The 15,198-nt window shown below is 36.8% G+C and overlaps 1 protein-coding gene across 1 annotated transcript; it reads left to right on the top strand.

Moving 5' to 3' along the window:
* Positions 1 to 1,945: 1,945 nt before the first annotated feature.
* Positions 1,946 to 11,681, top strand: SYT4 (synaptotagmin 4). The gene is made up of 4 exons (XM_004579531.3): positions 1,946 to 2,217; positions 5,079 to 5,884; positions 7,550 to 7,670; positions 8,946 to 11,681. The coding sequence occupies exons 1-4, from the start codon at positions 2,184 to 2,186 to the stop codon at positions 9,251 to 9,253; spliced, it is 1,269 nt and encodes a 422-aa protein (XP_004579588.2). The 5' UTR covers positions 1,946 to 2,183; the 3' UTR covers positions 9,254 to 11,681.
* The last annotated feature ends 3,517 nt before the right edge of the window (positions 11,682 to 15,198 follow it).

A 15,198-nucleotide genomic window follows, 5' to 3' on the forward strand; every position in this document is an offset into this window, starting at 1 on the left:
AGTAACATAAGATTTTTCTCCTTATCTGTGGAGGTTCTGCTGCTCATTCCTCAGCTGGTGCTGTTAGAAGCTTATCTAACAGGATCGGATAAGGGCTAAAACACTAATCAACAAAGAAAATGAAGGAATTTCATGATTATCATTCCTTTCTAGTTTTCTCATATAGCAAGCAATGAAACAGTTACTATATTCACATCAGCGTTCTAGCCGGGCAAGAAGTAATCTTACCACAATGTGCCCTCAGAAAGGAGAAAGCCCAGGATTGGGTGGGGTTCAGTAGAAACAGAACATACACAATCTAAACATGTTTCAGATGACAGCACTACACCATCTGAAGGTAAAATTAGTGAGATGCTAATTTACACAGAGCATATACATAAGGTATTTATGTTTACAATAAATAAGCCTAACCATATGTTACCAATAACTTAGCTGGAAAGCATACACTTTAGTAAACATCACACCATATATTTGATCTAACTGTGAAATGCATCACAAATAAATTACATCCTCTTTGCCTCATGATAAATGTTTATTCCCAGGGACAATCCCACCAGTTGCATGCACAGCTGAGAAAGCAGGTAATCTGAATAACGTGAAATGGTAAGAAGGCAATTGCAGACCCTGCCAATGGAAAAATAGAGTGAGTTAGTTTATGTGTTTCCGTAACATGAAGACATAGATTTTAAAAATCTGTTCGATGAACATTAAAGTGCCAAGTATGTAGGAACAAGTAGAAAGAGAAAAAGGAAAAAGACTTTGGTTTATAAAATTTTCCATGATGCAAAGAACTGAAGCCAGTTTCTCTCCAGACACAGCCTTGATGCTCAGGGGGGCTGCTTGCCAATGTGTAGGAACCTGTCACTTGCAAAGTAGCTTTCTGAGCCTCACCCTGCGTTCCCTCCTCCCCCAGCCCACCACACACTGTATGTCACTTGCTCACTGAGCTCTACCGCCAAGGAATTCTTTGCAGAGCATTAATTGACAGTTGCAGTCACAGCCTGAGGTTTCTGCTTTTGAAAAATGCAAAACAATTGGTTTTAAAAGGCATTCTTCAGATTTAAACTAGCTAGAGGTTCTGACACTAGCTTCCCCCAATTTCTAAGCCCTTAAAGTATCACTTCAGAATAGTAATAATAATAATAATAATAACATGTATTTACCTTTGACCGTAGCGCATAATAACCCTTGTTATTTTCAGTTTTGGTCAGATTCTTGCAACTATTTGAAGAGAACTTTAACCATAAATGTCACTTCAAAAGGAGTCTCTTATTAAGCCAACGTCATAGCAGGGTGAGGCTGAGTACAGAAGGGTTTGCTGCCATCTGTTCCTTGGTACTTTAACTGGTCAGATGTCACATATTAAAAGGAAGGGAACTGACAGGCAAAGGAGCAGCATTAGCATCAGCAAAATGTTTTGGTTGGTGATCTGTCAGGGTAGTAAGCATTAGAGAGGGGGAAAATGTTACATTATTTAAAGTCGATCAATTTGCAGATTTTTTCTGAGTAGCTTAAACATATGTGTTAATGAATATATATACACACATATATGTGTATATATATCTACATATATATATATATGCAGATGCATTTTACAGAGAGCCATTTGATCCAGAAATTTCCTCTATAACTACTCTTAAATCGCTTCTTTAACTCCTGGTATTAAAAAAAGAGAGAGACGCATTTTGATTCATCCAGGTGAGCTGGAGATTTTATATTAGGACTTAACAGGACTCCACTTTGGTGCCTCAGAACCCCCACGAGATAGCAGAGCTAATATCTAGTAGCCCAACAGTTAAAATAATTGATGAGTGTGTGCTGAATCCTCAAGAGAGGAGGGAGGAAGTGAGGAGGAGGGGGGAGGAGAGGCGAGGAGGGAGGAGAGGAAGAGAGCAGGTGCTGATTTCAGCCCTGTAGCGTCAGGATTGCGTCAATTCGGGTTTCAGCCACGTCTGGAGTCTCAGAGACGAGCTTCTGAAGAGAGCAAAATAGGAACAGAGGTGGCAAATCACCGTGCGAAGGCGAACGGACCTTCCTCTTGGCCGCCTCCCTGTTCCCGGCGCAGGTCTCCAGGGCTCTGTTGTTTTCAGCGCTCGGAAAAGCCGGTGCTTCCCATCCAAGCAAGTAAATCAGACCAGGGAGTTTTCTGTTCAGCACCTCGGACAGAAGCACGCAGCAAAAAAATGGCTCCTATCGCTACCAGCCGAGAAGAATTTGGTGAGCAACTTACTCAACTTGAGGCCACCGTGGTTGTTTGGATGCGGCGGGGTGGGCTGCGTTTATTTTATTTTTCGATCCCCACTGGATTTAGGATGCAGATTTCCTAGGTAGTTAATTTGAAAGGAAAAATGACAACTGCAAACTGACAGTTGTGGCTTATTTCTGAGTTTCTGTCTCTGTATCTTGCCCATTAAAATTTCTGTTTCTAAGGGAGGGGGGTTTACCTTCACGAAGTTCTTAAACCCTCAGGTAGCTCTGTGAATTGTAACATGTGCTTAATCCAGGAAGAGGAGTCCGTTGTTCGTATTCTGGTTTCCTTTATTTCATACGGAATTCTTAGCTGTAATTAAAGCTCTATTTTATGAGGAGGAGCCAAATACCTCTGTGGTTACATAAGAGTTTGCCCTGGTATAGAGTAACTCGCATACTGAGGACTTGAAATGGATGTTTTGTAACAGTTTGTCATAAGCATGTTTTTCTTCAGTGTTTAATACTCTTAAAATGTGTGGTTAGTGAAAGAGAATTGTGTGATAGTACAATTAAAGGGACTTTGTATATGAATGGCTCAGTCCATTTCATTACTGGTGAGATTAAGTGAGGCTCAGATAAGTACAAAAACTGTTGTAGGTTTCATCGTTGTCCAAAAGCTTCTAGAAACTTGAACCGAGGCTCTTGTTTTCCAGTTCAGTTTCCCTTTCCCTATACGAAATTCTTGGTACCATAGCTGTCTTCTCTGTTTCAATAAAACTGGTTGTACTCCCTATAAAATAACATGTTTAAGCTCAATTGCATTTCAAAGGCAAAGATCAGAATGTTACTTACTTTATAAGCCTTTTTAAAAATCAGGATATTTTATGGCAGTTTGTGAAGAAGGGTGATGTTTATGAATGCGTGAGAATGTTTGCCACCCTGAATGAAGTGACCATAATCTTTGCTTTTAGACACTGGAGAGCTTATCAGATAATGCCCCCAAAGAAGTGGATCTTCCCATACTGTACTGGTTTGTTGTTTGACATAAGTACGTAAAATACAGTTTATGCTATTCTTCTCGGGATTTTCTCACAATCTTCAACCCTGGTGACTGGATATATGTGGTTATGATGTTTATTCCAAGTTCTTGATGTGGAACCATAATTGTCTGATAGTGAGGCATTTTTAGAGTCTATGCTAGCAAAAATATGAGTCATATGTTCTATCATCAGCTTTCAGTCCACTTGGAAACAACTGCTTCCTACTGCTTTTTATTGTTCTTACAGTGGCTAAAGACTCTAAGACTTTGCTTTTTCTCTTTGGCTTTGGATTATTAGAGACAAGGGGTTTATTTTTCTCCCACAAAGACTTGAATAGAAGCAAAGCTGCTGCTAAGTTTGGCTGCTTATCTTTAGCTCTTGCCTCATTCTTTTTTGTAACATTCACTGCTTTTTCTTTCTGTTTGAGCACATTGAAAATTCATTTTACCTTTGCATTATTCAGTCTCCTGATATCAGTAAACCACAGAATTTCTATAATAAATGACTAGGTTATTATATGTTAAAACAATTGGTTGGTTTTGTTTCCTTAGATGTTCTTTTTGTTTATTTTTCCTTCATTTTCTCTTCTTTGAACTGTTTTGTAACTATGAAGTAGATAGGCAGAATATTTAGAGAATGGGGAAAAAGCAACAAAAGATGGATGGTGAGGTTATTTAAGTGGGGCTTAACCCTTTGCTGATTGTGACTTTAAACTTTATATCTTATTATTTGGAATAAAAGGATCGGAATGGAAGCAAATGTATGTAAGAATTCATTAATTATATTCACTTGGTATTAAAAATCGATTCAGTTTATATAGTATGTCCAGCTACAGGACTGCTACTTTTGTTTACACATGTTAGTAATCATTTATTTGAGAAATAATATTCACATAAAAGACACAATAAGCTTTGTGTATAATCAGTACTAAGGCCAGTAGTTTAATGTGTCCTCATCCAAGGAAAGGATTTCGATTTCCATACTATTACAGATCTGTATGAATCTGTTCTAGTTAAGATTAGTTACATGCAAAATTGCAGTTCAAATGATCTATTCCACATCTCTCATTGTATTCAATTACAGTCCCTTTTCTGGTTATATTCAACTTAAGTGTAATTAATTTTTACTTTGGGAGTTCAGTATTCATTGAGTGATGGGGTTAGCATACAAGGGGATGGTAGTGTTGTGAGCTGCATGACTTCAGCGTCCCTTTGCCCTTCATTTCTGCTCTTTTCTATCACTGTTCCACAACTGGAATGAAAATTAATGAGGTTTTGGCAATCACAAATCCATGGAGTCCCTAGGTGTTTTCTGTTTGAATCAGAGCAAACAAAAACTGCTAAGGTTACAGAATATCTCAGTGTTTAAAAGCACACATTTAATGTTTCATAGTCCATAAGGATTGACGTTTCTGGGAAGCCTCAAAGTGCCAATTAAATAGTAATTAAGTTAGTACTGACCCATCACGCTGTAACTGATTCATCCTAAGAAAGCAAAGTTGGTCAGGGTCACTGTGCATCCCCGCAGTCCTTGTAGACACACAGGCCCAGTCCATGTTTTTGTATTATTTGTGAAAAACTACTGAAATGGCAACGTTTTTAAATACTGTGTTTATTTTCTGTATGTCACACAAGGGATATGTGTATATATATATGTATATATATATGGTATATATACCATATATATATATCAACGCGTGTGAAATATGTATGCAACATACTCAGAGAAGTTTGAAAATAACTTAGTCTTCCCAATATGCAGAATTGATGGCTCTGTTGGCTTTTTAAATAGGTTTGTGTCTGCAACACTGATTCTTTAATGTATGTTACTGATCATTTGGTTTTTCAGATGAAATTCCCACAGTGGTGGGGATCTTCAGTGCATTTGGCCTGGTCTTCACAGTCTCTCTCTTTGCATGGATATGCTGTCAGAGAAAGTCATCCAAGTCTAACAAGACGCCTCCTTACAAGTTTGTGCATGTGCTCAAGGGAGTTGATATTTACCCTGAAAACCTAAGTAGCAAAAAAAAGTTTGGAGATGATGACAAAACTGAAGTGAAAAATAAGCCAGCTTTGCCAAAGCATGCATTGCACCTTGATCTTGAGAAGAGAGATCTCAATGGTAATTTCCCCAAAAAAGCTGCTGGTCCTTTGGATCTGGAGAACGTGCCTCCGAAGCTCTCTACGGAAGGAGAAAAAGAGGGTGTTTCCCCTGAGAGCTTAAAGTCCAGCACTTCTCTTACCTCAGAAGAGAAACAAGAGAAGCTGGGCATCCTCTTCTTCTCTTTAGAGTACAACTTTGAGAAAAAAGCATTTGTGGTGAATATCAAGGAAGCCCGTGGTTTGCCAGCCATGGATGAGCAGTCAATGACCTCTGACCCTTACATCAAAATGACGATCCTCCCAGAGAAAAAGCATAAAGTCAAAACCAGAGTGCTGAGAAAAACCTTGGACCCAGCCTTTGATGAGACCTTCACGTTTTATGGAATCCCCTACACCCAGATCCAAGAGTTGACCCTGCATTTCATCATCTTGAGTTTTGACAGGTTTTCAAGAGATGATATTATCGGGGAAGTCCTAATTCCGCTCTCAGGAATTGAATTGTCTGACGGGAAAACGTTAATGAACAGAGAGATCATCAAGAGAAATGTTAGGGTAATTCATTTTCAGTGCTTAATTGTTGATAGTTGATCTTTTGGATAGTTTTGTTTTTTATCCAGTGTGTTTTCATTAAAAAGATAAATTTGTGTGTATCATCCTCCTCCTATTAATTATAATCAAATGGAGAACAAGGGGATTGAAAAGATAAATGGAAATTAGAGCTACAATTGAAACACTCAAATAAATAATTGAAACACATAATTTTAATAGCATAAAATAAATATTCATTGTTTTGGCTATTATTTATATAAACATACTTATTAATTTCTATCATAAGTATTTAACGGAGTGTTTCAACGTCACTATAATTGAAGTTGAAATTAAAAGTTAAATCAATTCTTCCCTAGGATTTCAAAGTGGTGTTGACTTTTATGGAATTGCTTTCCAGGGGAGACACTGCATTCTATTGAATCCTGTGTGTCTTCCTCTGTGTTGCATAACAGGAGGAGAGTCAATCTGTCATATTTATGCTATCTTGATAGTTGCATTATTATAAAATAACAATAAATCATTCAAACAAATTTAACCTTTTTTTCACTTTAAATGCAGAACTCAATTGGTTCCAATAGTAGCAATTCCGGTTAAATTTTGAATATCATGGCAGAATTTATGGAATATAATAAATTCACTAATATGGTTTTAGAAGAACAGTGTTTCAGAGCTGAAAACAACTTTAGAACTTGTTTGAATCATCTCCTTGTCAATCATCCACTGAAACTAACAAAGTTCAAGGTTCACAGATGCTGCACAGCTAAGTTGATGCACACGGCTATTTTATGGTCCAGTGGGAATCAAGACACGTCTACTTCTACTTCCTTGGATCACTTTTTCACATAACTTCCCTCCACAGACTAGTTTGGCCCTAGTCATCATTCTTAGTTACCATCAAAATCCAAGTTACCTTGTGTTTAAAACGTGTACTTTGAATCATTAATTGTCTTATTGAATGTCTTTAAAGTACGAATACAACCCAAGTACCATGCAGGACTGAAGTGACACTGTCCAAAAGCAACATACTCCTAAAGAAAAGTCTTCCTGTACTTCAAGTCATTTCTTGAACTAAATGGGGACTTGATGTTAGTGAGAAGGCACAGATTTCTAACACTTACCAGCCTTCCGGCGCAGGAGAGGGATAGGCATCAAGAAATCTTATTTACTCAAAATTGAAATTCCACTAAAATCAATGCTAATTAATTTGAAGTTAAATAAAACTCATGTTTTAACTGTTAAATAAAACTCATTTTAAATGAATCATTTGCGCCTACAAAAACAGATTCAACAGATTAGACAGTTTTTATTATGATTAATATCTTCATAGAGGGCATGCTACTGAAAATCAAAATTTGAAAACATGCCCATTTAGGGGTTCACTTGATTTTTTTAAAAGGATTTTTAAAGAATGGGTGTGGCCGCACGGTTAAAAATTTAACAATCTGCAGTACTGAGAAAGACCACAAGATGGCAGGCAGTTGTTTTTACTCCATGATGCTAACTCACACAGGCTTTTTAGTGAATCACTCAGCCGATCAAAATTAAAAGATAACGATATTACACTTGCATATTAGTGCAAGTATATTGCTTTTAAATTGCTATGAACATACAAACTTCGTATCTAAGAAACATAATAAAAATATTTATACTCTATTTCTCTTTGTTTAGAAGTCTTCAGGAAGAGGCGAGTTACTGATCTCCCTCTGTTATCAATCCACTACAAACACCCTTACTGTGGTTGTCTTAAAAGCCCGACACCTACCTAAATCGGATGTTTCTGGACTTTCAGGTAAGAAAGTGCTCAGCATCTTTGTGCAAGTGGGCAATGTAATAAGCAAAAAACAGCAGCTTACATTATGAAATGAAATTGTTTTACCTTCTACTTCACATGATGAGAGATGTAGCTGTTTTCTACTTTTTTTTTTGAATCACAAAATCAGCCAATAACCACAACAAGAATGGTATTTACAGAGCACTAGGAATTAAGCAAAGCTATTTCTTTTAGCCGTCTGGCTGAATGCAATAAAAGAAACATCTGTGATCAATACAGAAGTAAGAGTTCATTGTCAAAAGTGGCAAGTTGGAAACAAAAGTAAGGCCCAGGAGAAAAGTTTTTTTCTATATATTTAAAATGACTTCAATTGATCTTACTCTGTTTATCAATTGTTATTTTCTAACTTCAAATGTGTTTTGAGAATTAGTTTTGAGTGTTGTGATGATCTCTGAAAATAATGAAGCAAAGCAGCGCAGATTACGAACTGCGCTTTTTTTTTTTACAAAGCAATGAACAGGCACATGCACTAGATGGGTTAAAATAGTCTCAGGCAAAAGCTAAGTGCAATATTCTTAGGAATGTTTTTAAGCTCCATAAACTGCTTGTCTTGAGGGATATGCGAAGCAGGAATTACTGACTTCGTAAACACCATCTGATGCTATCATTAGTATTGTGTAATGATAGAGGTTGAAAAACATGGTGTTCAAATCAGAGTAAGAAGTTAAAATGAACTCACCTGTTCAAATCAGGAAGAGATCACAATAATGTAATTAAGTGTGTGAAAAAGTAACATGACCCTAAAATCCACACACCGTGACACAGATAAGCTCCATTCCAGGAAACACAAAATGCTTCTGACAGATGATTGAAGAATCACAGAAAAGTTGAAGAGAGTCAGCAGCTACAGTCAGAGACAGAAAGATGTCCATAAAAGTCATAAGATTCTACAAGGTTAATGTCACCTCAGGGTTTTTGCCCTCTGTCCCACCATCAAAAACGAGTCATTAGTCATCAGCATATGTTCATAGATTTTTAACTTTCTTCCTTTTTAATATTTTCTCCTCTTTCTGCTTCTTATCCCTTTCTTATCAACTGTGTTAGTGATCATTTCATTCTGCCTTGCTTCAATTTTTTTTTTCTGAAAGAAGTCAAGATTTATTTATATTTTCCTTTGGCCTCCACCCCGTTCTCACCACATTTCACGGTCACGCCCTGATTTCCAAGGACACTGTTGTCTTGAGGTCAGCTCTTCAGCTCTGACGTAATAATGCCTGCCATGTACTTTTGCAGATCCCTACGTCAAAGTCAACCTGTACCATGCCAAGAAGAGAATCTCCAAAAAGAAGACTCACGTGAAGAAATGCACCCCCAATGCTGTGTTCAATGAACTGTTTGTTTTCGATATTCCTTGTGAGAGTCTTGAGGAAATAAGTGTTGAATTTCTGGTGCTGGATTCCGAAAGGGGATCCCGCAATGAGGTGATAGGGAGGTTGGTCCTCAGTGCCACAGCAGAAGGAAGCGGAGGGGAGCACTGGAAGGAGATCTGTGACTATCCCCGGAGGCAAATCGCCAAGTGGCACATGCTCTGTGATGGTTAGCATCCTGGTGCTGACTTGGAACTGAAGGCTTTTTCTTAGGCAAGGAGCAATTTTCTTTCTATCTGAGATCATGATTGCAAGCTTGTGACAGCAAGCAACCTTTTTTTTTTTTTTTTTTGTTAGAAGTGGATTGAACTAGTATATCAGAGACTAACTGTAAATGTGTATCATGACAATTTCCCCCCTTTATTAGAGGAGTTGGATAAATTTTCATAAGATATTCAGTTTCCCTTGTGAATCACTAGTGACAGAAGTGCAAGTAATCAAACATTTTATGACTACTATTACAGTCTCAAGTCAGAGGTGAGGTTTAGGAGAAAATCTCACTGGCACCTGTCACTGGAAGTTCATGTGATTGTTAGGATTTAAATTTGAAAAGCATGTCTTCTCTTATGAAAATTCATCCATTTTTTTCCCTGAGGGTAGGGGAAATCAGTTTTTCTTTAAATCCAAAGATGTTAAAGAAATGTCCTCTAGTTTGCTGTTATTAATTATGTCATGTGCAAATGGTTGTCCGGCTTATGAAAATACTTGGTCATTTGTCTTTGATTTGTAATTATTTGCTACGATTTTTATCATCAGAGAAATAATGTTGGTTCATTCCAAAAGGACAGTGAACAAGCTGAAAACTCACTTTATTAAAGGGCTGAATTGAGCATACTGTGGCTGAAATATGATTTTTCTCCCTGCCTAGGTTACATGTGAGTCAAATGTAAAATAGAACCTCATGTAAGAACCATGGCCTTTAAGTATTCACTGCCTGTCACAAGCCTCACAGTGGCCTAAGAAACCCCCATCACTTTCACAAAGTCGTGGAATTCAATTGTGGATATAGAATAAAGTTCAACTAGGAATCCAGTTAGAAACACATTTTTTTAAAGAAATGTGTGCAGTGTCCAAGAATATGCTCAAGGAACAGCTTCTGTACCCAGAGAGCATGGTTACTTAAATCTACATTTAATTTATTCTCTGCTACAAGTGATGAAGTCACTAGTTGAAAAAGAAAAGATGGGGTGAAAAGGACTTTGAAGTGTTGCCAGATAGAAAGTGTAACTTCAACCAACCAACTAACAAGTTAAGTGATAAGGCTTACAAGTAGTTCAATAGCAAGCCTAATGTAATTTACATGAAGTCCACACAAGTTAAGCGTAGGCAGTCAAATTAGCAGAAAAAAAAGTATGTGTTTCATTCACCTTTTTCTAGGCTAATTTGTCTTAAGCTCTTATCTGCAGAACAGTTTACAGACTTGTATCTTGTACCATTTTGCAGTGTCAGGATCCTCAAATTATTCAAGTCTTATTAGAGGAAAGCAGAACCCTCTGCTTGTTTGGGAAGCATCAACTTGAGGATAATGCACTGTATTTGAATTTTTAGGGAAGTTCAAGTGAAACTCGGGTACAGTTGACTTACTAAATATGCAAGTTAGAAATACAGTCTACTGAAAATGTACATTTTTGAGTCAGATTTTGTGTGAGTACTTTAGCAGATTTTGAGAATGTGTTTGATATCACAGTGTTTGTAAAATTGTATGAAAATGCATTTTCCAAACAACTTATATATGCTTTTTATGATTATACCTAATACAAACAGGTGTCTTTCTTTATGTCTGTACAAATATTGAAAACCAACCTTTTTGTGATTTATGGCAATGTTAGTAATGAGAAAGACTCTTTTCCATTCACTGTCTTCATTAAGATACCAAGTCACCTCATACCATCATGGTCCACTCAGCATCTTCATGAAAGCAACATGCGATGACTGGTAGCTAGCAGGTAGTCTGGGAAGTCAGATGGCCTTCATATGTCTGTACATTTAGCATTGTGGGCCATAGAATACTTTCCATTTGGAGTTCTGAGGGTTGTGAGGGCTGAGTTTGAATATATTTCAAAGCAGCCAGAATTTAATGGTAGTACCAGTAGAAAGATGACTGTTAGAGGGGGTGATTTTTTTAAAGTGGAACAACAAAACTAATCACAAAATCTTTAAAAATTACATAATTTGTAAATAGCTTTAATTTTAAAATCTGAGCTGTTTTCAGTGTGAACCGTTAAGTAAAACTATTTGCAAATGGTTTTAATGAAAGAAAGAAGCAAAACAGGAAAGGACTAGAAACAGGCAGGTAGATATATGATCTCATCTTCTGAAAATTGTACTGTTCTATAATGTATTACAATATCAATGTGAATTTCTTGGAATTCTGTTGCAATCCTGCACTGTATTAAACTTGTAAATTAATTGTTTGTCTAAATAGCCAATTAACCACCCTAATAGGGAGGTGTCCATGTTTGAAGAACTGTGTAACTCAGTAACTGATTTGCTCTGATGTTTAATTCAATAGAAGTGATTTGGAAGGAAGCATGGTGTACGAGATGGTGTCTGTTCCTTTGTGCCAGCTCTATATGATGTTTGTAAGACCATGTTTGTAAGACATGAATAAATTGCTGCTTTTGGCCAAGTCTTTAACTCTTTCTTGCCAGTAAACCTTAACGGGTTTTGTTAGTGGTGGCTGATCATCCAGCTCAGATCTCCTGGTATAAATTACTCAACATTAATTACAGCTCCCAGCGTTTTCATTTTGTTTTTCAGTTTATTTATTCCTAATGCTAATATCTTGTCATGGATATCATCATCTCTATCACGCAGAAGAAAACTCAGGTTGAACGACCTTAGGGTAATTAAAACAACAGTGCAAGATGGCAGGTAAAAGGATTTTATGACATATCCTTACTCCTTCTCCCTTAACACACTACTCTCCTTAATGGGGCCTCATCAATGGTTCCTCTACATTGTTTTCAATTATTTAATTTTTGGAAGAAGGATATATATATTCAAACAGTTATATTTTTGGAAGAAGGATATATATGTATATATGAATATATGTATATATTTAGAGAGACACAGTGCGTACCACAGCTAGATTGAGTGTTGGCTAAAAGTGGTAGCAGAAAATCCAGAGTGCCCCATGTGGGTATCATTAACCATGTGCTTGAACTGTATTCATTGTCTTCTAGTCTGAAAATTAGCAGGAAGCTGAAACCAGGAACATAATTCAAACCTAGGCACTTCTTTGGGTCTTAATTTTTGTGCTAAAGCTTGCCCTGACTAGATTCAAGAATGAGATTTCTGCTTCTCCCTAAATCATATTTTCTTGTTCACATTTTATTTACTTTTCCTTGTTATATATAGTGATACTCTACACCCCCCCTTTTTTTCTTTTCTCATTTTGATTTTTTCTACTTAGTTCACATCGTTGTCTTTCTAATTTTTCACATCTTTTACTCCATGGACTGAGTGAAATGGAAGACGTATTTGTTTTGAAAGATGGGGACAAGATCCAGGACATTTACCATGTTCCAACCAGACACAAGTTGAGGTGAGTTAGAGAAATAAGATGTACCAACAGAGGCACTGACACTTTTACAGCTCTGCTTTACAGGGAAGTATGCCCTGGTGCTCACACTGAGGGACATAATGAGTAAAATTTTCCACAAGTATATTTTTATCTCAAATAATGACTGAATTAAGAATATGTCACAGGGTCCATTGCAGTAGCCTCGTGGCTAAATCCTTACCTTGCATCTGCCAGGATCCCATATGGGAGCTAGCTTTTATTCCAGCTGCTTCATTTCCCATCTAGCTCCCTACTTGTGCATGGGAAAGCAGTAGAAAATGACCCAAAGCCTTGGGACACTTCCCCATGTGAGAGAACAAGTAGAAGTATCTCCTGGCACCTGTCTTTGGATTGGCTCTACTCGGCCATTGTGCCCACCTGGGGAGTGAACCAATGGATGAAAGATCTTTATCTCTCCTTCTCTCAGTGTATCTGCCTTTCCCATAAAAATAAAATGAAATAAAGTAAACCTAAAAATAAGAATGTGTCACGGGCATGCTAGGAAAGTTACACGGTCACCACGGTGAAGAGTTCAAGTGCATTTGAAGACTATCCATGAGCCAAAATCTACAGCGTCATTGAGCAGATTTTGCAAGGGAGTTATGAGGATGATATTAACTAAATCCATAGGAAGATTCCATTTCACATCTGTTGAAGTCACAGCTGTTAAAAAGCCAGAAATATCGATTGTTGGTGAACATGTGGAGGATTTGGACGATTCCTACAACACTGCTAAGAATGAGAAATGTTTAATTACTTTGAAAAGTAAGATGTTAACTTCTTAAAATATTAAACATATCTTCACCACATGACCTAAAAATTCAACTTCTAAGTACTTAGTTAAGAAATAAAATCATGTATTTACACAGACTTGTGCATAGATTGTTATACCAGCTTTACCTGTACTAATCAAAAACTGAAGTCATCACAGATCCATTGATAGGTGAACGGATAAATTTTGGTACAACTGCACATCAGAATACTGTTCACCACTAAAAGTAAATGAAACATAAATGACTTCCACAATGATTTTGCCAATTAACCTAATGTAGGATCTCACTCCCTAGAAAATATAGAGTGTATTACATAGATTCCATTTATAAAACATTGAAGCCAGTACAAGCTAATTTACACTTAAAAAAAATCAGTGTTAATTTTGAGTGGTAAATGAGATATGAATGGGGAGTGGTGATGAGAGAGACAAAGCATTTGGGATGAAATTTCAGGAAAAATCAGCATATTAATTTCTATGATTTTGATGATGTTTCATGGAGGAATATATGTAAAATCATGTTTTAAAAATGTGTTCAGTTTATTATATGTAAATCTTTCCCAAATTAAAATGATCCAGGGCAAAATCATAGAATAGAAATCAAGTAAATTTATTCAAATAAAGATTTATAATACTAACATGACTACCAGAAATATAATTCCTGAAAAATTGGTAACTATGCAATCTACCTTGGAGTTCTTTTTGTCATGCACACATACTATTCTAGGAATGTTTACTTATCTGATTGCTTTTTAAATTCATGCAAAAAAGTTCTTGTGTAATTTTGCTGCCAACTCAATGTTCATTTAAGTACACTTTGGTATGCATTTTATTTCTGGTTTTAAGAAATTGAGTGTTAAATTCTATTTTATTTTTACAGTTATGTGAAATATTTTCAGTGTTCCAAAGCTAAATTTAGGAATAAGATTCCTTAACAGAAACCCATCGTACACTTATGCATTCAACCTGTTTGCTCCTTTTTTTATCATAATGACTTTAATAACATTTTGGCATAGTCCTTTTCTTTAAAAAAAATTGTTTTTGAAAGTCTGTTACAGACAGAGGGAGCGAGAGACAGAGAGACAGAGAGGCAGAGATATTTGGACATCTTTCACCCAAATGGATGCAAGGACCAAGTCTGGGCCAGTCGCAAGACAGGAGCAAGAAGTGTCTTCAAGGTCTCTCATTATGGGTGCAGGGTCCCAAGCACTTGAGCCATCCACCATTGCTTTCCCAGGCACAATAGCAGGGAGCTGCATCAGAAATTGAGTGTCCTGAACTGGGACCAGTGCCAGTATGAGATTCTGGCATCGCAGACAGAGGCCTTACCTATATGCCACAATGTTAACCCTTGTTTGGTACTGGTTTTTGATAGAAGTGCATATGTACTTTAGTTGTAGTTTCGTTATTGGATCAATAGAGGCTTGTGATATACATTTTTCTCTCCTTAGTCTTTTCACTTATTGCAGCTTGGCGATCATTTTCTGTTTACTAAGATAACATTTTTTTCTCCATGGAGCTGTTTACTTCTCCTTAAAGTATTAATTTTGAAATGACCACGACTTACATCTATTTGGAGACAAATTTTACTCTTCCATTATCAGAACAGAAATATTACACTGGACTTCATATTCAAGTTTATAACTATTCTTCTTACATCTGAGAGAGGGAAGCTAAAAACACTAAGAGTTTTGCATTGTAGACTAAGCTTTCACCTCCAGCACAGGCATCCCATGTGGTCCAGGTTTGTGTCTGAATGCTCCACTTTCGATCCAGCTCCTT

This window comes from Ochotona princeps, chromosome 18, assembly GCF_030435755.1.
Source record: "Ochotona princeps isolate mOchPri1 chromosome 18, mOchPri1.hap1, whole genome shotgun sequence".
In the NCBI taxonomy this organism is placed as follows: Eukaryota; Metazoa; Chordata; class Mammalia; order Lagomorpha; family Ochotonidae; genus Ochotona; species Ochotona princeps.

What these genes read in the sequence shown, in the direction of transcription:
- SYT4 (XM_004579531.3), top strand. Translation starts at nt 2,184, where the DNA reads ATGGCTCCTATCGCTACCAGCCGAGAAGAATTTG. An exon ending in TACCAGCCGAGAAGAATTTG is followed by an intron (nt 2,218 to 5,078) that starts GTGAGCAACTTA and finishes TTGGTTTTTCAG; the next exon opens with ATGAAATTCCCACAGTGGTG. An exon ending in TCATCAAGAGAAATGTTAGG is followed by an intron (nt 5,885 to 7,549) that starts GTAATTCATTTT and finishes CTCTTTGTTTAG; the next exon opens with AAGTCTTCAGGAAGAGGCGA.